General features: G+C 35.1%; 1 protein-coding gene across 1 annotated transcript in view; it reads right to left on the bottom strand.

The window, feature by feature from the left end:
• LOC133644739 (uncharacterized) overlaps positions 1-21,826 on the bottom strand; it is a 37,286-nt gene extending 15,460 nt beyond the window's left edge. Inside the window, exons 1-2 of the mRNA XM_062039457.1 lie at positions 21,672-21,826; positions 6,352-6,495 (exon numbers count right to left, since the gene is read on the bottom strand). Coding sequence (XP_061895441.1) covers positions 6,352-6,495; positions 21,672-21,738 — 211 coding nt within the window. The 5' untranslated portion in view covers positions 21,739-21,826. The remainder of the gene's footprint in view (positions 1-6,351; positions 6,496-21,671) is intronic.
• Positions 21,827-23,564: the final 1,738 nt, after the last annotated feature.

The raw sequence follows: 23,564 nt of genomic DNA, 5'->3' as shown, positions 1-23,564 counted from the left end.
CTTTAAATCCTACTCATTTGCTTATATCAGGGGTGTCCAAAGTGCGGCCCGGGGGCCATTTGCGCCCCGCAGCTAATTGTTTACCGGCCCGCCACACGTTCTGGAAATACTATTGTAAAAATAAAAAAGAACATTAAAAAAAGTGGAATGAGGTGAAATCTAACGAGAAAAAGTTGCAATGTTGACACAAAAGCTGCCATGCAGGCTGTTTTTTTCTTTTCTTTTGTCTTTCTTCATTTTTCTTTTTTGCCGTTGCTCAAAAAAAATAAAATAATGACAAAAAATCCATGTTATAATTTATTATTTTCAGGGCTCCTATTGCTTCAAATATTTCACTTTAAAATGTTTTGTGTGGTAAATATTGCATATATTGTGTAGTAGCCATATAAAAACATCAAAGTTATCTTTGACAAAAGCGCATAAAACAAACAAAATAATTAGGGATGTCCAATAATGGCTTTTTGCCGATATCCGATATGCCGATATTGTCCAACTCTTTAATTACCGATACCGATATCAACCGATACCGATATATACAGTCGTGGAATTAACACATTATTATGCCTAATTTGGACAACCAGGTATGGTGAAGATAAGGTACTTTTTAAAAAAACGAATCAAATAAAATAAGATAAATAAATTAAAAACATTTTCTTGAATAAAAAAGAAAGTAAAACAATATAAAAACAGTTACATAGAAACTAGTAATTAATGAAAATTTGTCAAATTAACTGTTAAAGGTTAGTACTATTAGTGGACCAGCAGCACACACAATCATGTGTGCTTACGGACTGTATGCCTTGCAGACTGTATTGATATATATTGATATATAATGTAGGAACCAGAATATTAATAACAGAAAGAAACAACCCTTTTGTGTGAATGAGTGTAAATGGGGGAGGGAGGTTTTTTGGGTTGGTGCACTAATTGTAAGTGTATCTTGTGTTTTTTATGTGGATTTAATAAAAAAAAAAACCAAAAAAAACCCGATACTGATTAAAAAAAAAACGATACCGATAATTTCCGATATTACATTTTAACGCATTTATCGGCCGATAATATCGGCAGACCGATATTATCGGACATCTCTAAAAATAATAGTTCCAGCATAAAATCGACAGATATATCTGAAGTTGATCTCGTAACTTAAGTGTTGAAAGTAAAAGAAAAACCTAATAAAAATGTACCACTTTATGAGTGGGGCACCTTTTGCATCCCAAATTTATTTAGTGATTTTTTATTTATCTTTTCACTGTGATTACTCAAAAAATATGAAAGAATTAAAATCAATGGTGTCCTGCGTTATTGATCTTTTAGGGCTCTAATTACTAAATACTGCATATTTCAGTTTTACTATAAAAAAAAAACTAAGTTGTTTTTGACAGAAAAGCCATAAAACATTTTTTTTCATTTGTATTACTTTATATCAACTTGAAGTTGATATAGAGATTTACTGTAAGCGTTAAATAAGAATTAAAAAAATAATAATCTGACTTATTTTTTACATTTTAATGACTGAGACCCTTTATGGTCCCCGGGACCCCTAAAGGTAAAATAAATAAAAAATGCATATATTTTGTTATGGTTTGAAAATGAAAAATATCAAAATGGCCCCCACATGCTTTAATATTTCCGTGTGCGGCCCTCAGTGGAAAAAGTTTGGACACCCCTGGCTTATACAACCCATTTACCCATTGTGTAGTACAGGATATGTAGTCTCTCTCTTTCTGTCTTTCCTACGCACACAAACACATATGCGCGCACACACACACACACACACACACACACACACACACACACACACACACACGCTAACTACAGTTGTAGTTTAAGTACCATTAAAAAAAGTTACTAAATAATTCAAAAGTTACTCACCAGTTACTCAGTACTTGAGTAGTTTTTTCACTGAATATTTACTCACTCTTACAGAAGTAGTTATGTATGACTACTTTTTGCTTTTACTTGAGTCCTGTTACTCTACAGCAGTTCTTCCCAAATAATGGGGCGGACCCAAAGAACATGCTTTATCAGTATCCTGATTCAAACCCCGCTTCGAAAAACTGCACGAGCAAAAATGTGCTATTTGTAGCCATCAATACTGACTTCCTCAAACAAATAAAATCAGCATAAATTGTTTTATTTATTTTTGTTTTGTTGATTAAAGTTTTTTATGTTAATGTTGACGATCAATTATAATTTATCATGTTTTTATTGATTTGGTTTAATTGATTTTTTTCAGTATCAAACGGCTCAAATTGTTTAAATAAGGATTTCATTATTTAATTTCTAGCAAAATGATGCGTCTCTTCACTTACAGACTAAAAAACAATGTTAATAAAGTTATTCTTTGTTGTAAGTGGATCTATGTTCTTTTCTTTTTGTATTTATTTAATGGTAAAAAGTTGGGGTGTGAATCTTTGGACACAGAACAATGGCATCCGATTCAGATTCCTGAGGTGACGATTCGATTCGGAATCAGTTTTCAATTCAGCTGACTCCCGATTGAAACCGATTTTCGCATTGTATTATTTGGTATTATGATTATAATGAAACTTTTTAAAAACAGGTTAGAAAAGCTCTTTCTAGTTGCAAGGACATGTCATAAAAACTAGAGATGTCCGATAATGGCTTTTTTGCCGATATTCCGATATTGTCCAACTCTTAATTACCGATTCCGATATCAACCAATACCGATATATACAGTGGTGGAATTAACACATTATTATGCCTAATTTTGTTGTGATGCCCCGCTGGATGCATTAAACCAGGGGTCACCAACGCGGTGCCCGCGGGCACCAGGTCGCCCGTAAGGACCAGATGAGTAGCCCGCTGGCCTGTTCTAAAAATAGCTCAAATAGCAGCACTTACCAGTGAGCTGCCTCTATTTTTTAAATTGTATTTATTTACTAGCAAGCTGGTCTCGCTTTGCTCTACATTTTTAATTCTAAGAGAGACAAAACTCAAATAGAATTTGAAAATCCAAGAAAATATTTTAAAGACTTGGTCTTCACTTGTTTAAATAAATTCATTAATTTTTTACTTTGCTTCCTATAACTTTCAGAAAGACAATTTTAGAGAAAAAATACAACCTTAAAAATGATTTTAGGATTTTTAAACACATATACCTTTTTACCTTTTAAATTCCTTCCTCTTCTTTCCTGACAATTTAAATCAATGTTCAAGTAAAAAAAAAACTTTTTATTGTAAAGAATAATAAATACATTTTAATTTAATTCTTCATTTTAGCTTCTGTTTTTTCGATGAAGAATATCTGTGAAATATTTCTTCAAACTTATTATGATTAAAATTGAAAAAAATTATTGTGGCAAATCTAGAAAATCTGTAGAATCAAATTTAAATCTTATTTCAAAGTCTTTTGAATTTCTTTTAAAAAAAAATTTCTGGAAAATCTAAAAGAAATAATGATTTGTCTTTGTTAGAAATATAGCTTGGTCCAATTTGTTATATATTCTAACAAAGTGTAGATTGGATTTTAACCTATTTAAAACATGTAATCAAAATTCTAAAATTAATCTTAATCAGGAAAAATTACTAATGATGTTCTATAAATTCTTTTTTTAATTTTTTCAAAAAGATTTGAATTAGCAAGTTTTTGTCTCCTTTTTTTCGGTTGAATTTTGAATTTTAAAGAGTCGAAATTGAAGATAAACTATGTTTCAAAATTTAATTGTCATTTTTTTCGTGTTTTCTCCTCTTTTAAACCGTTCAATTAAGTGTAAATATCATTAATTATTAATAATAACATAGAGTTAAAGGTAAATTGAGCAAATTGTCTATTTCTGGCAATTTATTTAAGTGTGTATCAAACTGGTAGCCCTTCGCATTAATCAGTACCCAAGAAGTAGCTCTTGGTTTCAAAAAGGTTGGTGACCCCTGCATTAAACAATGTAACAAGGTTTTCCAAAATAAATCAACTTAAGTTATGGAAAAAAAACGCCAACATGACACTGCCATATTTATTATTGAAGTCACAAAGTGCATTATTTTTTTTAACATGCCTCAAAACAGCAGCTTGGAATTTGGGACATGCTCTCCCTGAGAGAGCATGAGGAGGTTGGGGTTGGGGGGGTTGCAGGGGGGTGTATATTGTAGCGTCCCGGAAGAGTTAGTGCTGCAAGGGGTTCTGGGTATTTGTTCTGTTGTGTTTATGTTGTGTTACGGTGTGGATGTTCTCCCCAAATGTGTTTGTCATTCTTGTTTGGTGTGGGTTCACAGTGTGGCGCATATTTGCAACAGTGTTAAAGTTGTTTGTACGGCTACCCTCAGTGTGACCTGTATGGCTGTTGACCAAGTATGAAATGCATTCACTTGTGTGTGTGAAAAGCCGCAGATATTATGTGAGTGGGCCGGCACGCAAAGGAAGTGCCTTTAAGGTTTATTGGCGCTCTGTACTTCTTCCTACCCGTTTTAAAAAGTCATACATTTTACTTTTTGAAACAGATACCGATAATTTCCGATATTACATTAGAAAGCATTTATCGGCCGATAATATCGGCAGTCCGATATTATCGGACATCTCTAATAAAAACATTCTTCTTTTTTTTTTAAAGAAACATTTTTTAATTGATTTTTGAAAATTATGAATCGATTTCGAATCGGGATGAATAAGAATCGTGATTTTTTTTTTGTACACCCCTCTTAATAAGGTGGTTGGGGCGTGGCTAAGGGCGTGGTTAAGAAGAGAGTATATTTACAGCTAGAATTCACCAAATCAAGTATTTCATATATATACATTATATATATATATATATATATATATATATATATATATATATATATATATATATATATATATATATGTATGAAATACTTGACTTTAAGTGAATTCTAGCTATATATATATATATATATTTTTTTTTTTCATTTTTATTTATTTATTTATTTTTTTTATTTTATTATACATATAAATAAAATACTTGAATTTCAGTGTTCTGCAGGCTATCCAATAGATGGCAGTATTGTCCTGTTTAAGAGTGTCACAACATTGCTGTTCACTGCAGACGAACTGCTTTACGGTAGACTAAACGTGACTGCTGTTGTTGTGTGTTGTTACCGCGCTGGGAGGACGTTAATGAAACTGCCTAACAATAAACCCACATAAGAAACCAAGAACTCTCTCTCCTTGTCGTGCACTCTACTCTCTAAAAGCCGTAGATGTTATGACGTCATTGGGCAGGCAAGCTGTTTATTTGTGTGAAAGCGGACGTGAGAACAGGCTGTCGCCACTCAGGTCCGCATTGAGCTGGAGGGGGCGTGGCCTCCAGCTCCGGCTGAATACCGGGAGTTTGTCGGGAGAAAATCTCTGCCGGGAGGTTGTCGGGAGAGGCGCTGAATACCGGGATTCTCCCGCTAAAAACGGGAGGGTTGGCAAGTATGATCTATATTGATATATAATGTATATAATGTGTTTTTTATGTTGATTTATTTTTATTTATTTATTTTAAATTATTTATTTATTTATATTTATTTTTTTAATTTTTGTGCGGCCCGGTACCAATCGATACCGGTCCGCGGCCCCGGTGGTTGGGGACCACTGATGTATCAGATACATCAGATTGTAAGTTGATTTATTTTGTACCCTTCGCGTTCATATTTCACTGTTTGTTGCATTTTTGTTGCGCTTCACTTGATTGTGAAATAGGTCGATCAAAAGGGGGTGTGACGTTCATATTTTGTCAATATTCAGTGTTTTATCCTTCATAGAAAAATTTAAAATTCCATTACGTTTTTTCAGGCGGTCTGTCGTAATGTTTATAGCAATTAATCAGACATTATTGTGCGGTTTTGTATTAGTGTTTCTAAAAATAGATACAGTATACCGGCCCCCAGACACATGTTTTTCTCTAAATGTGGCCCCCCGAGTCAAAATAATTGCCCGGGCCTGCTCTAAAGTAACGCTACTCGTACTTAAGTCCAATTTTTGGCTCCTGTCCCCCGCCTCATTTGTACGGCTACCCTCAGTGTGACTTGTATGGCTGTTGACCAAGTATGAAATGCATTCACTTGTGTGTGTGAAAAGCCGTAGATATTATGTGAGTGGGCCGGCACCCAAAGGCAGTGCCTTTAAGGTTTATTGGCGCTCTGTACTTCTTCCTACCCGTTTTAAAAAGTCATACATTTTACTTTTTGAAACAGATACCGATAATCTCCTGTCCCCGCCTCATGTATTTTGTTGGGTGGTAGCACGTTATCAACCTTATCTGCTGGCCCCAGATGATCCACTCAGGGAAGCGGAAAGTTCCGATAAAGCGACTAAAGTAAGCCCGGCTAATAACTCCCTGTTGTAAATCTCCACGTGTGCAGTAAACACGATCAATGCATGTTTATTACCGTTTCCTTTGTGTGCTTGTGGCGTGGCAGTGGAGGTTTCCAAGCGTGCGCTGGCATTGAAGCTTCTGCCGGTAGACCAAGTTGTGGTATCTGGAGCGCCGGTGCGGTGGTCCACGTCTGGTGGTGGTACCGTGTGCTCGTCATCTGATTAGAGGCAAACACAAGCTTTTGATTAGTGGTTATTTCATGTCAGTGACGTCGCTGGAGGCGGTCTCCGAAAACATTAGAATTACAGGTTTTATATTACACTTAGAAGCTTCCAGAAGCTTTTTGGGGGGGTTTTTCTCGTCTTTATGCTTGGTAGTCACAACAGTACTTGAGTGCTAGCAAAAATAAAATCTCAAACACAACCTCTTTGGTCGGCGTGCTGCAAGGTCATGAAGCGTTTCCATGACGACACATGAAGCCGGTCAAATGCGCTGTTTTTGATGACCCACGTTTTATTTGCAGCAACATTGAATCAACTCGTGATTTGAATGGATTTGTTATCCATGTTCTAAGCGGGAAATGGAACAAGCAGTTTGGTGACAATGCACCGCGGGGAACACAAGTAATATGAGACGCTACTTGATAAACCATCACCCGGAAAATATACTTGATGCCAGCGAGGCCGAGCAGTTCATTCAAATTATCAAACCTTAAATTGCCAGTTAACTTTTCTGAGAATCAACATTTTCCAAAGTGATATAAAAGATGTCCACTACAGAGGACACTGTTTCTCTGAAGTTAAAAGTTGAACGTGAACATTATTGTTTTTACATTTGGTTACTGGTTATTGTATGTATTTAAATGTGTGTGTGTGTGTGTGTGTATATATATATATATATAGATACCGGTGTGTATATATATATATATATATATATATATATATATATATATATATATATACATATATATATATATATATATATATATATATATATATATATATATATATATATATATATATATATATATATATATATATACACACACACTACCGTTCAAAAGTTTGGGGTCACCCAAACAATTTTGTGGAATAGACTGTCGAGTTTCAGATGAAAGTTCTCTTTTTCTGGCCATTTTGAGCGTTAAATTGACCCCACAAATGTGATGCTCCAGAAACTCAATCTGCTCAAAGGAAGGTCAGTTTTGTAGCTTCTGTAACGAGCTAAACTGTTTTCAGATGTGTGAACATGATTGCACAAGGGTTTTCTAATCATCAATTAGCCTTCTGAGCCAATGTGCAAACACATTGTACCATTAGAACACCGGAGTGATAGTTGCTGGAAATGGGCCTCTATACACCTATGTAGATATTGCACCAAAAACCAGACATTTGCAGCTAGAATAGTCATTTACCACATTAGCAATGTATAGAGTGTATTTCTTTAAAGTTAAGACTAGTTTAAAGTTATCTTCATTGAAAAATAAGGACATTTCAATGTGACCCCAAACTTTTGAACGGTAGTGTATATATATATATATATATATATATATATATATATATATATATATATATATATATATATATATATATATATATATATATATATATATATATATATATATATATATATATATATACACACATGCATATATATGTATATAAATGTGTATATATATATATATATATATATATATATATATATATATATATATATATATATATATATATATATATATATATATATATATATATATATATACACACCTCCTCATTTCAATGTGTTTTCATGACTATTTACATTGTAGGATGTCACTGAAGGCATCAAAACTATGACACCTGTGAAGTGAAAACCATTTCAGGTGACTACCTCTTGAAGCTCAGCGAGAGAATGCCTAGAGTGTGCAAAGCAGTAATCGGAGCAAAGGGTGGCTATTTTGAAGAAACTAGAATATAAAACATGTTTTCAGTTATTTCACCTTTTTTTGTTAAGTACATAACTCCTCATTTGTTCATTCATAGTTTTGATGCCTTCAGTGACAATCTACAATGTAAATAGTCATGAAAATTAAGAAAACGCATTGAATGAGAAGGTGTGTCCTACCTTTTGGGGTCTCAAGAAAATCTGTTTTGGAATGAATCACAATTCTTATGTGTAACGATTCTTAATCGATTAAAAAAAACAACTAAAATGTGTATTGTTTTGGGAAAGAAAAAGAAAAAAAAAAATATATATATATATATATATTTTTTATTTTAATTTTTTTAAATTTAATTTTATTTTTTTTATTTATTTTATTTATTTATTTTTTATCTGTCACACTGTGTTGGTGACGAACCCCAAGATGCAGAGACGGCAGGCTTGGTGCAGGAAAACCTGATTTAATGTCCAAAAAATTAAGAAAAAACACAAACCAGGAACATGCAAACTGGAAACAGGGAACAGGAACCAGCAAACAGGAACTAGGAACAAAAAGACAGCAAGCTGCAAACAGCTACAAGATACAGGTTACAGCTACAGCGACAATGACAATACTCCAGCACTGACTGGAGGGCAAAGCAGGTTTAAATAGCAGCCGGCTGATTGACACCAGGTGTGGCCAGGTGCCAATCAGCCGCAGCTGAGGGGAAACAGCGCTCAGGGAGAAAAGCAGGAAACAACCAAAATAAGAGCGCTGACAGGAAATAAAGACAAACAGAGGAAAAACCAAAACATAACTAAACTGTCAGTGACAAACCTGACAGAAATGTTATTAAAAAAAGGTATTGATTTTGTTTTGAGAATTGTTTTGAATGGAGAATCGATTCTAAATCAAATCGTTACCCCCAAGAATCGAAACGTATGGTGGCCCAAAGATTCACAACCCTAAGATATATATTTTTTTTTTTTTTGTGTGTGTGTACATATATATATGTATGTATATGTATATGTATGTACATATGTATGTATATATATGTGTGTATATACAGTATGTATATATATATATATATATATGTGTGTGTATATATATATATATATATATATATATATATATATATATATATATATATATATACATATATATATATATATATATATATATATATATATATATATATATATATATATATATATATATATATATATATATATATATATATATATATATATATATATATATATATATATATATATATATATATATATATATATATATGTATATATATATATACAGTGTTTCCCACACATTCATTTATTTGTGGCGGCCCCGCCACGAAAGAATTACATCCGCCACAAATAAAAATTAAAATTAAAATAAAAAAATTGTATTTATTTTTTTTAATTAATTTTTTTTTTTTTTTTTGTCCTGTCCAGCTTCTCAGGCAAATAATATAGTTGATGTATATGCCCATATAGGCTGTTCAGATTTACTTTACAGAAGAGAAGTGTAGGATACTTATTTGTATTTGACCACTACTGTTTTCTGTTTATTTGTTACTGACTGTGGCAGGACACCTCTGCCTCTGTTTCACTTTATGTTGCTGGTAAATAATATGGTTGTAGTAGTAGGCTAAAGTTAAATTATTTACTATGCACTAATTAAAGGGGCAGAGCTTTAAGAGACATTTTAGCTTTTATATTTTATAAGATATATTTTTTGTAAGAACCACAATTAATAAATATATTTCAGTGAATAACTTATTGTTCAAATCTGTATATAAATATGTACATAAAGTGTTGTAATTATATTGTAAAATGGATGAATGGATGGACGTTTAAAACAAAACTGTTATTATTAATTAGTAAGTATACATTTTTTGAGCCTTTTTAGAGAAAATCATATCATTGTAGTAAATTATGCAAATTACTCGAAGATGTCATGTTGACCACGCCCATAGCCACGCCCCCACTGCCACAGGTATCTCGGCAGTTTATGGGAAACACTGATATATATATATATGTATATATATATATATATGTATATATATATATATATATACTGTATATAGGGGTGTAATCACTTTTGTAACCGCATGCATAAACAGGCTCTAAGATGACTTCCTCACACTGTAAATGATGTACATTCGCAATCATTCCTATCAATATGACATATTTGCATGCACGAACTCTGTCATGTCCCTTTTGTCGAAAGGCTTATCTTCTAATGAGCAAATATTGCTTCCACTGTTCTCCATCAGTTTAACAAGTCGCCGTCTCCTTCTTCCTACGTCTCCTTTGATGCAAAGCAGAGCAACTCATGGGGAGTAATAATGTCATTACCGCTTAGTTAGTCATTACCACGATGCCTTTCATTACCTGCACCATCACTCACGCCGCTCATCAGTGTGCACAGCGAGGGAGTTTGGTCCTGTTTGAACTCTGCATGATGCAAACACTGGCTCATAAATAGACAGAGAGGTGCCGGGCTGGATAGTGGCGGTCTTGTTCGCCTGGCAGAGTCTGGTCCTGGACTCCTTTATGTACAATATTTGGTTTCATGCACGTGTGCAGGATCATACAGAGAACCAGTGTTTCTTTGCAAGTTAGTATACATAACCCTGCCTCACTTGGCATGTAGCGGCATGCTAGTGCAACACAAAGCAGCTAGTTTGGGCCTTAAACCGTCAAATGGGCCATTCGACCAAATCCCTGCCATTCGCATCACCGGGAATTAAAAAACACGCAAAAAAACGAACTGTAAAATGTCTTATGATTGCATATTTAATCCAGTGCATCCGGAAAGTAATCATTGTTCATTCCAAAATGGTATTAAAAAAAAAAATTGTCCTTAAAATTCTACACATAATGACAATGTCAAAAAAAAAAGTTCAATAATTTTTTGCAATTAAAAATAAATAAATAAATCACATGAATGCAGGTATTATCAGCCTTTGCCATGAAGCTGAAAAGTGAGCTGAGGGGCATCCTGTTTTAATTGATCAACCTTGAGATGTTCCTATTTTTTTACTCAGTCCTGTTACCCTAACACAGGGGTGTCCAAACTTTTTCCACTGAGGGACGGACACGGAAAAATTAAAGATAGTTTTCATTTTCAAATCATAACAAAATATATGGATTTTTTTTTTTTTTTTTACCTTTAGGGCTCCCGGGGACCATAAAGGGTCCAAGTCATTAAAATGTTTTAAAAAAGTCAAATTATTTTTTTTATTTAACGCTTACAGTGAATCTCTACAGCAGGGGTCACCAACCTTTTTGAAACCAAGAGCTACTTCTTGGGTACTGATTAATGCAAAGGGTTTGATACACACTTAAATAAATTGCCAGAAATAGCCAATTTGCTCAATTTACCTTTAACTCTATGTTATTATTAATAATTAATGATATTTACACTTAATTGAACGGTTTAAAAGAGGAGAAAACACGAAAAAAAATGACAATAAAATTTTGAAACATAGTTTATCTTCAATTTCGACTCTTTAAAATTCAAAATTCAACCGAAAAAAAGAAGAGAAAAACTAGCTAATTCGAATCTTTTTGAAAAAATTTAATAAATAATTTATGGAACATCATTACTAATTTTTCCTGATTAAGATTAATTTTAGAATTTTGATGACATGTTTTAATTAGGTTAAAATCCAATCTACACTTTGTTAGAATATATAACAAATTGGACCAAGCTTTATTTCTCACAAAGACAAATCATTATTTCTTCTAGATTTTCCAGAACAAAAATTTTAAAAGAAATTCAAAAGCCTTTGAAATAAGATTTAAATTTGATTCTACAGATTTTCTAGATTTGCCGGAATAATTTTTTGGAATTTTAATCATAATAAGTTTGAAGAAATATTTCACAAATATTCTTCGTTGAAAAAACAGAAGCTAAAATGAAGAATTAAATTAAAATGTATTTATTATTCTTTACAATAATCAAAAAAAAATTTACTTGAACATTGATTTAAATTGTCAGGAAAGAAGAGGAAGGAATTTAAAAGGTAAAAAGGTATATGTGTTTAAAAATCCTAAAATCATTTTTAAGGTTGTATTTTTTTCTCTAAAATTGTCTTTCTGAAAGTTATAAGAAGCAAAGTAAAAAAATTCATGAATTTATTTAAACAAGTGAAGACCAAGTCTTTAACATATTTTCTTGGATTTTCATATTCTATTTGAGTTTTGTCTCTCTTAGAATTAAGGTTGATATAAAATTTAAAAAAAACAAAAAGGTTTTATGCCTTTTCTGTCAAGACAACTTTGTTTTTTATAATAAAACTGAAATATGCAGTATTTCCCCCACTGCCCAAAACATTCAGAAAGCAATGTTTGATGTGAAGTAATTAGAGCCTTAAAAACATCAATAATGCAAGACACCATTGATTTTAATTCATTATTATTTTTGAGTAATCACAGTGAAAAGATAAATAAAATCCTATTAAATATATTTAGGATACAAAAGGTGCCCCACTCAAAATGATACATTTGTATTAGTTTTTTTTAACTTTCAACACTTAAGTTACGAGATCAACTTCAGATATATCTGTCGATTTTACGTTTGAACTATTATTTTGTTTGTTTTATGCTCTTTTGTCAAAGAAAACGTTGATGTTTTTGTATGGCAACCACACAATATATGCAATATTGTCCACATGAAACATTTTAAAGTGAAATATTCAAAATAATTGGAGCCTTGAATATGTCAATAATTCATTCTAACATTGTTTTTTTTGGTGTTTTTTTGAGCAATGGCAAAAAAATAAAAATAAAGATAGACAAAAGAAAAAAAAACAGCCTGCATGGCAGCTTTGTGTCAACATTGCAACTTTTTCTAGTTAGATTTCATCTCAATCTACTTTTTTTAATGTTTTTATTTTTATTTTTGCAATAGCATTTCCAGAATGTGTGGCGGGCCGGTAAACAATTAGCTGCGGGCCGCACTTTGGACACCGCTGCCTTAACACATTACTCTCTTTGAAAAATGCGGACTACGGTATTCCACAAGTCAGATCTTCTGCGGGCCATAAGACTCATTTATTATCAAATCTTGGCACAGTTTTGTCACTTACATAATTTTTTAAAAATGTTGTTTATTTTTAAAATGCATTTGTTTTTGTTAAATTGCTGTAATGTGCCAAGTGTCAAAACGCTATTAGTAGCACAGAGGTCAATTTGTGTCTTTAATACGAAAGCTTTTTTTGGACACTGAATGTATGTAACGACATTTTTTACATGCTGGAAGGTCACAACCTGACATTGAAACAATGTCGTTGTATTTGTGTCGTGGAATATTGGTTAGTAAATGACCAAATTTCAATGGTCAAATCGACGTCAGACGTCCACAGTTTCCAAAAACTATTTGAAATGTGGACTCGTCAGACCACAGAACACTTTCCCACTTTGCCTCAGTCCATCTCTGATGAGCTCGGGCCCAGCGAGGCTGGCGGCGTTTCTGGGTGTTGTTGATAAATGGCTTTCACTTTGCATAGTAGAGTTTTAACTTGCGCTTACAGATGTAGCGACCGACTGTAGTTACCGACAGTGGTTTTCTGAAGTGTTCCTGAGCCCATGTGGTGATATCCTTTACACACTGATGTCGCTTTTTGAGGCCGTACCGCCTGAGGGATCGAAGGTCCGTAATATCATGGCTTACGTGCGGTGATTTCTCCAGATTCTCTGAAACTTTTGATGATATTACGGACCGTAGATGGTGAAATCCCTAAATTCCTTGCAATAGCTGGTTGAAAAAATGTTGTTCTTAAACAATTTGCTCAGGCATTTGTTGACAAAGTGGTGACCCTCACCCCGTCTGTGTTTGTGAACGACTGAGCATTTCATGGAAGCTGCTTTTATACCCAATCATGGCACCCACCTGTTCCCAATTAGCCCGTTCACCTGTGGGATGTTCCAAATAAGCGTTTGATGAGCATTCCTCAACTTTCTCAGTCTTTTTTGCCACTTGTGCCAGCTTTTTTGAAACATGTTGCAGGCATCAGATTCCAAATGAGCTAATATTTGCAAAAAAATAACAAAGTTCCCCAGTTGGAACGTTAAATATCTTGTCTTTGCAGTCTATTCAATTGAATATAGGTTGAAAGGGATTTGCAAATCATTGTATTCTGTTTTTATTTACCATTTACACAACGTGCCAACTTCACTGCTTTTGGGGTTTGTATTTGTCACAAAAAACGGAAGACTTAAAGGCCTACTGAAAGCCACTACTAGCGACCACGCAGTCTGATAGTTTATATATCAATGATGAAATCTTAACATTGCAACACATGCCAATACGGCCGGGTTAACTTATAAAGTGACATTTTAAATTTCCCGCCACACTTCCGGTTGAAAACGTCTATGTATGATGACGTATGCGTGTGACGTCAACGGTTGATACGGAAATATTCGGACCCATTGAATCCAATACAAAAAAGCTCTGTTTTCATCTCAAAATTCCACAGTATTCTGGACATCTGTGTTGGTGAATCTTTTGCAATTTGTTTAATGAACAATGGAGACTGCAAAGAAGAAAGCTGTAGGTGCGATCGGTGTATTAGCGGCGGACTACAGCAACACAACCAGGAGGACTTTGAGGATAGCAGACGCGCTAGCCGAACGAGCCGCCAACCGCATCGGTGATCGGGTGAAGTTCTTCGTTGTACCGTCGACGGGTCGTGATGAGCAGGTGAGAGCTGGCGTAGGTGCAGAGCTAATGTTTTTAGCATAGCTCTGTCGAGGTTTCGTAGCTAAGTTAGCTTCAATGGCGTTGTTAGCAACAGCATTGCTTAGCTTCGCCAAGCTGGGAATTATTAACCGTGTAGTTACATGTCCATGGTTTAATAGTATTGTTGATCTTCTGTCTACCCTTCCAGTCAGGGGTTTATTTATTTTGTTTCTATCTGCATTTAAGCACGATGCTATCACGTTAGCTCCGTAGCTAAAGTGCTTCGCCGATGTATTGTCGTGGAGATAAAAGTCACTGTGAATGTCCATTTCGCGTTCTCGACTCTCATTTTCAAGAGGATATAGTATCCGAGGTGGTTTAAAATACAAATCTGTGATCCACAATAGAAAAAGGAGAAAGTGTGGAATCCAATGAGCCAGCTTGTACCTAAGTTACGGTCAGAGCGAAAAAGGATACGTTCTGCACTGCACTCTAGTCCTTCACTCTCACGTTCCTCATCCACGAATCTTTCATCCTCGCTCAAATTAATGAGGTAATCGTCGCTTTCTCGGTCCGAATCGCTCTCACTGCTGGTGTAAACAATGGGGAAATGTGAGGAGCCTTTCAACCTGTGACGTCATGCTACTTCCGGTAGGGGCAAGGCTTTTTTTTTATCAGAGACCAAAAGTTGCGAACTTTATCGTCGTTGTTCTCTACTAAATCCTTTCAGCAAAAATATGGCAATATCGCGAAATGATCAAGTATGACACATCGAATGGATCTGCTATCCCCGTTTGAATAAAAAAAAAATCATTTCAGTAGGCCTTTAATGGAATGAGTGTGAAGATCAGTAAATACCGGTCATCTCCGCATGTGCCGGACTCACATAATGACTTGATCAAGTGCTTCTTGACCGGAGTGCTTTTTTTTTTTTTTTTTCCGGTTGTTTTTGTTGTCTGGTTATGGTCTAATAATAAGTATGCAAAGGTTACAGCAACACGAGGCGACTTTAGAGAAAGTAAAGTGAGCACGCTGTACTGCAGAGGCCAATTAGTGGGAAGACTGTACGCTTCTCATGTGAAGTGCAGTGTGTGTGTGTGTGTGGGGGGGGGGTGTACGTGCAATAGGTGTGCAATGCCTGTTGAAAGAGGAAGAGGGGTGGGCGTGGGGTGGGGGGGTGACAGACAAAAAGTGTGAAGCCGTTTGAACAAATACAGCTGGCTGGAAATGAAGGAGGGAGACAGTTGAGACGGAAGTCGAGTCTCAGACTCAAATGTCTGTGACGGCCTTTGTAGAGAGGCAGGAAACCATATTTGGTTACTTTAAAAAAAACGGTGGAACCATGTGATGCGTTTTCTTTATTTTCATGACTATTTACATTGTAGATTGTCACTGAAGGCATCAAAACTATGAATGAACACATGTGGAGTTACTGTATGTACTTAACAAAAAAAAAGGTGAAATAACTGAAAACATGTTTTATACACTACCGTTCAAAAGTTTGGGGTCACCCAAACAATTTTGTGGAATAGCCTTCATTTCTAAGAACAAGAATAGACTGTCGAGTTTCAGATGAAAGTTCTCTTTTTCTTGCTCATTTTGAGCGTTTAATTGACCCCACTAATGTGATGCTCCAGAAACTCAATCTGCTCAAAGGAAGGTCAGTTTTGTAGCTTCTGTAACGAGCTAAACTGTTTTCAGATGTGTGAACATGATTGCACAAGGGTTTTCTAATCATCAATTAGCCTTCTGAGCCAATGAGCAAACACATTGTACCATTAGAACACTGGAGTGATAGTTGCTGGAAATGGGCCTCTATACACCTATGTAGATATTGCACCAAAAACCAGACATTTGCAGCTAGAATAGTCATTTACCACATTAGCAATGTATAGAGTGTATTTCTTTAAAGTTAAGACTAGTTTAAAGTTATCTTCATTGAAAAGTACGGTGCTTTTCCTTCAAAAATAAGGACATTTCAATGTGACCCAAAACTTTTGAACGGTAGTGTATATATATATATATATATATATATATATATATATATATATATATATATATATATATATATATATATATATATATATATATATATATATATATATATATATATATATATATATATATATATATATGTCTTAATTAGATTATCCAAAAAATAGTGCTCGATACCGTGGTAGAGCGTAATATGTATGTGTGGGAAAAAAATCACAAGACTATTTCATCTCTACAGGCCTGTTTCATGAGGGTTTTCCTCAATCCTCAGGAGATTTTTAAAAAAATAAAAAATCTCCTGAGGATTGAGGAAAACCCTCATGAAACAGGCCTGTAGAGATGAAATAGTCTTGTGATTTTTTTCCCACACATATATATATATATATATATATATATATATATATATATATATATATATATATAAACCTGCTCAGTGTCCGCCCTGAGATCGGTAGGTCCTGAGTTCAAACCCCGGCCGAGTCATACCACAGACTTTCAAAACGGGACCCGTTAACACCTCCGTGCTTGGCGCTCGCCATCAAGGGTTGGAATTGGGGGTTAAATCGCCAAAAATTATTCCTGAGTGCGGCCACTGCTGCTGCTCACTGCTCCCCTCACCTCCCAGGGGGTGAACATGGGCATGGGTCAAATGCAGAGGGTCATTTCACCACACCTAGTGTGTGCGTGTGACTATCAGTGGGACTTTAATTCATTAATTTTATATTCTAGTTTCTTCAAAATTCCGCACACTCTTGGCATTCTCTCCGTGAGCTTCAAGAGGTAGTCACCTGAAATGGTTTTCACGTCACAGCTCGTCGAGAGAATGCCGAGAGTGTGCAAAGCAGTAATCAGAGCAAAGGGTGGCTATTTTGAAGAAACTAGAATATAAAACACGTTTTCAGTTATTTCCCCTTTTTTTTTTGTTGTTAAGTACATAACTCCACATGTGTTCATTCATAGTTTTGATGCCTTCAGGGACAATCTACAATGTAAATAGTCATGAAAATAAAGAAAACGCATAGAATGAATACCATGAATTGATTTAAGTGGACCCCGACTCAAACAAGTTAAAAAACTTATTCGGGTGTTACCATTTAGTGGTCAATTGTACGGAATATGTACTGTACTGTGCAATCTACTAATAAAAAGTCTCAATCAATCAATCAATGAGGTGAAGGTGTGGGCAAACTTTTGGCCTGTACTGTATATATATATTTTTAAATTGACAGAAGAAACCAACTGGGTAAGAAGCGACTTAACCAACAGGAAGCAATATGTGAAGATAGGCGAACACACTTCTACAGAGCTGAAAATATCTTGTGGTGTACCTCAGGGATCAATACTTGGACCAAAAGTGTTCAATCTCTGTATAAATGACATTTGTGAAGTTACAAAGGACTTCAAGTTAGTATTATTTGCAGACGATACAACTGTGTTTTGTTCGGGAGAGAACACACAGAAGATAATACAAATAATAACAGAAGAGATTAACAAATTAAAAGGATGGTTTGACAAAAACAGATTATCTTTGAATCTCAGCAAAACTAAAATAATGCTAATTGGTAACAGTAGAAGAGAAAGTCAAACACAAATAGAAATAGACGAAGTAGATATTGAAAGGGTAAATGAAAACAAATTTAATAATAATAATAATGAATAAAGCAAAACACTGTTCTAGGCCAGTGGTTCTTAACCTTGTTGGAGGTACCGAACCCCACCAGTTTCATATGCGCATTCACCCAACCCTTCTTTAGTGAAAAATAAAATGTTGTTTTTTTTCCAAATTCAAGACAAAGTTATATGTTTTTGGTAACACTTTAGTATGGGGAACATATTCTAAGTAACCAAGACTTAATTTAGAGTTATTTGGACACTAGGGGAACATATTCTAAGTCACAAAGACTTAATTTACAGTTATTTGACAATAGGGGAACATATTCTAAGTTAAAAAAAACTTAATTTAGAGTTATTTGGACACTAGGGGAACATATTCTAAGTCACAAAGACTTAATTTAGAGTTATTTGGACACTAGGGGAACATATTCTAAGTCACAAAGACTTAATTTAGAGTTATTTGACAATAGGGGAACATATTCTAAGTAATAAAAACTTAATTTAGAGTTATTTGGACACTAGGGGAACATATTCTAAGTAACAAAGACTTAATTTAGAGTTATTTGGACACTAGGGGAACATATTCTAAGTAACAAAGACTTAATTTAGAGTTATTTGGACACTAGGGGAACATATTCTAAGTAACAAAGACTTAATTTAGAGTTATTTGGACACTAGGGGAACATATTCTAAGTAACAAAGACTTAATTTAGAGTTATTTGGACACTAGGGGAACATATTCTAAGTAACAAAGACTTAATTTAGAGTTATTTGGACACTAGGGGAACATATTCTAAGTAACAAAGACTTAATTTAGAGTTATTTGGACACTAGGGGAACATATTCTAAGTAACAACGACTTAATTTACAGTTATTTGGACACTAGGGGAACATATTCTAAGTAACAAAGACTTAATTTAGAGTTATTTGGACACTAGGGGAACATATTCTAAGTAACAAAGACTTAATTTAGAGTTATTTGGACACTAGGGGAACATATTCTAAGTAATAAAGACTTAATTTAGAGTTATTTGGACACTAGGGGAACATATTCTAAGTAATAAAGACTTAATTTAGAGTTATTTGGACACTAGGGGAACATATTCTAAGTAACAACGACTTAATTTAGAGTTATTTGGACACTAGGGGAACATATTCTAAGTAACAAAGACTTAATTTAGAGTTATTTGGACACTAGGGGAACATATTCTAAGTAACAAAGACTTAATTTAGAGTTATTTGGACACTAGGGGAACATATTCTAAGTAACAACGACTTAATTTAGAGTTATTTGGACACTAGGGGAACATATTCTAAGTAACAAAGACTTCATTTAGAGTTATTTGGACACTAGGGGAACATATTCTAAGTAACAAAGACTTAATTTAGAGTTATTTGGACACTAGGGGAACATATTCTAAGTAACAAAGACTTAATTTAGAGTTATTTGGACACTAGGGGAACATATTCTAAGTAACAACGACTTAATTTAGAGTTATTTGGACACTAGGGGAACATATTCTAAGTAACAAAGACTTAATTTAGAGTTATTTGGACACTAGGGGAACATATTCTAAGTAACAAAGACTTAATTTAGAGTTATTTGGACACTAGGGGAACATATTCTAAGCAATAAAGACTTAATTTAGAGTTACTTGGTTAGGGTTAGGGCCAGGGTTAGAGGGTTAGGGTTATAATAAGGCCATGCCGAATAAGGCATTAATAAGTACTTAATAATGACTAGTTAAGAGCCAATATGTTACTAATTTGCATGTTAATAAGCAACTAATTAATGGTGAATATGTTCCCCATACTAAAGTGTTACCATGTTTTTTTTACTGGTGCACAAAATGAAGCGTGCATGAACATCACCTTGTTCAAACAACAAAACCAACACAGTGCATGAACTCACAACAAATTACACACCTGCAAATCAGTCAGCTGTTACCGTATCCGTAATACGCCGATAGGGAGAAGTTTGTATTTATACGATGAGTCGGGTGTGTTTTGACCTCCGCCGAACCCCTGAGGCCGACTCACCGAACCCCTAGGGTTCCATCGAACCCAGGTTAAGAACCACTGTTCTAGACCAAAAATCACTTCATGTTCTCTACTGCTCACTAGTGTTACCATTTCTGAGTTATTGTGTAGAAATATGGGGAAATAACTACAAAAGTACACTTCATTCATTAACGGTACTACAAAAAAAATCAATTACAATAATACATAATGTTGGATATATAAAACATACAAACACTTTATTTATTAAATCACAATTATTGAAATTCAACGATTTGGTGCATTTGCAAACAGCTAAAATGATGCACAAAGCAAACTATAACCCGCTACCCAAGAATGTACAACAATTCTTCTCAACAAAAGAGGACAAATACAATCTTAGAGAAAAATGTAATTGAAAACATTTGCACGCATGTACAACACTTAAAACCTTTAGCATATCAGTATGGGGAATTAAATCATGGAATGGATTAAGCAAAGAAATGAAACAAAGCACCAATATGATTCAGTTTAAGAAGTACACACAACAAGAATTATGATGATTATTATTATTGAGACAAAGATCATTTATATATTTATATTATAATATGTGTTTGCTTACTATGGTGTCTTATTTATCTATTATTTATTTGTTCACTGTTCTGTTACAGGGAACAAGGAAATTGGATAAAAATCGCTACGGTGTGGAAAGGGGGTAGGATGAAATAAGCTCTGCTTCTTCCCGCTCCTTTTCGGACGTGCTGTGATGAAACAACCGGGAACGTGTGATGCATTACTCTGTATCGTGTGCATGTTCCAAATCAACTGGAACTGAACTGAACTGAACCATGTGACGACAAAGTGTGACGGTAACCATAGAACCAGGAAGGGAACTCACTGCAACACAGAACGACATGCAGTACGAATAAGAGCGGGTAGTTAAAAAAACATGAACGACTAATGACCGTAGCACACTTTTCTCTAACCTCAATTACTTAGGGTGTGTACTCCTTTATTGCACTTCATACCAGGCCACGGCGCTTAACTTCTTCTTACGCTTACATGACAGTTGCGCAACATGGTGTGACTACGTGCCCGTGCATGTCCCATCCACGTACCTATATGGCTGTGCTGTTGGTGGAGGCTTATAGGAACGTGGTGAGCAGCAAAAGTCTAGAAAACGGAGAGACACCTACCATGATCGGCAGCTGCCAGGTGAAAAAGCAACAAGGCACAAAGGCAAATGCAGGTTTTAGCCTCCATAGTCTTAGAGAAAGAGATGGTTCTGAAGCTGGAAGAGTCTAAGGTCTTCAGTCAGTCACTAATGTGCACTGCAGCCTTCCTGCCAATGTGTTTGTGGCTGGAACAAGACTCTATCTAACTCTCTCTCTCTCTCTCTCTCTCTCTCTCTCTCTCTCTCTGATTTACCAGAAATGCTGCCACGTACTACCGGTTCAAAAATAGTTCTATGATCTGACTTTGGCAGTCACGACAGGACAAAATGTGTTATTATTGCTTTAGGGGACATTATTATTATTATTATTATTACTATTACTATTAATACCATTACCACAATAGCCCGCCCTTTTAATAATCTGATGTTTGCATGCATTCATGTATCTAAAGACAACACTTCCGCATCTAATGTGGTGTTTAAAAACGTTTAAATTCAGTCGTTGGTGCAAAAAAAAATCTGCCTTTTATGTTCATTTGTTTCATGACTGCGCGCTTTCTCGGGATGTTGGGTGTGGTGTAATGTCGCCGTCCGACCACTGAGTGTCGCTGTTGCTTTGTGAATAAACCAGAAGAGCCAATACAGCAGTGGTGTCCTACCATGAATCATGATCATCAATTAATAAAAGTTCATTTTATTTTTTATTTACTCAGTGGCCTAGTGGTTAGAGTGTCCGCCCTGAGATCGGTAGGTTGTGAGTTCAAACCCCCGGCCGAGTCATAGCAAAGACTATAAAAATGGGACCCAATACCCCACTCAGCATCAAGGGTTGGAATTGGGGGTTAAATCACCAAAAATGATTCCCGGGCGTGACCACCGCTGCTGCTCACTGCTCCCCTCACCTCCCAGGGGGTGGAACAAGGGGATGGGTCAAATGTAGAGGACAAATTTCACCACACCTAGTGTGTGTGTGTGACAATCATTGGTACTTTAACTTTTTAACTTTAATCAAATAAGCTCTGCTTCTTCCTACTCCTTTTCGAACATGTTGAATAGAGAAACTGGAAATTGGGATGTATCATGTTGTATGCGTGCATGTGTGATGTATCATGTTGTATGCGTGCACGTGTGATGTATCATGTTGTATGCGTGCATGTGTGATGTATCATGTTGTATGCGTGCATGTGCGATGTATCATGTTGTATGCGTGCACGTGTGATGTGTCATGTTGTATGCGTGCACGTGTGATGTGTCATGTTGTATGCGTGCATGTGTGATGTATCATGTTGTATGCGTGCATGTGTGATGTATCATGTTGTATGCGTGCGTGTGTGATGTATCATGTTGTATGCGTGCATGTGTGATGTATCATGTTGTATGCGTGCATGTGTGATGTATCATGTTGTATGCATGCATGTGTGATGTATCATGTTGTATGCATGCATGTGTGATGTATCATGTTGTATGCGTGCATGTGTGATGTATCATGTTGTATGCGTGCATGTGTGATGTATCATGTTGTATGCGTACATGTGTGATGTATCATGTTGTATGCGTACACGTGTGATGTATCATGTTGTATGCGTGCATGTGTGATGTATCATGTTGTATGCGTGCATGTGTGATGTATCATGTTGTATGCGTGCATGTGTGATGTATCATGTTGTATGCGTGCACGTGTGATGTATCATGTTGTATGCGTGCATGTGTGATGTATCATGTTGTATGCGTGCATGTGTGATGTGTCATGTTGTATGCGTGCATGTGTGATGTATCATGTTGTATGCGTACACGTGTGATGTATCATGTTGTATGCGTGCATGTGTGATGTATCATGTTGTATGCGTGCATGTGTGATGTATCATGTTGTATGCGTGCATGTGTGATGTATCATGTTGTATGCGTGCATGTGTGA

This window comes from Entelurus aequoreus, linkage group LG27 (assembly GCF_033978785.1).
Source record: "Entelurus aequoreus isolate RoL-2023_Sb linkage group LG27, RoL_Eaeq_v1.1, whole genome shotgun sequence".
Lineage (NCBI taxonomy): Eukaryota > Metazoa > Chordata > Actinopteri > Syngnathiformes > Syngnathidae > Entelurus > Entelurus aequoreus.
The sequence above is the reverse complement of the archived record's forward strand: the minus strand, read 5'-3'. Positions and strand labels throughout refer to the sequence as shown.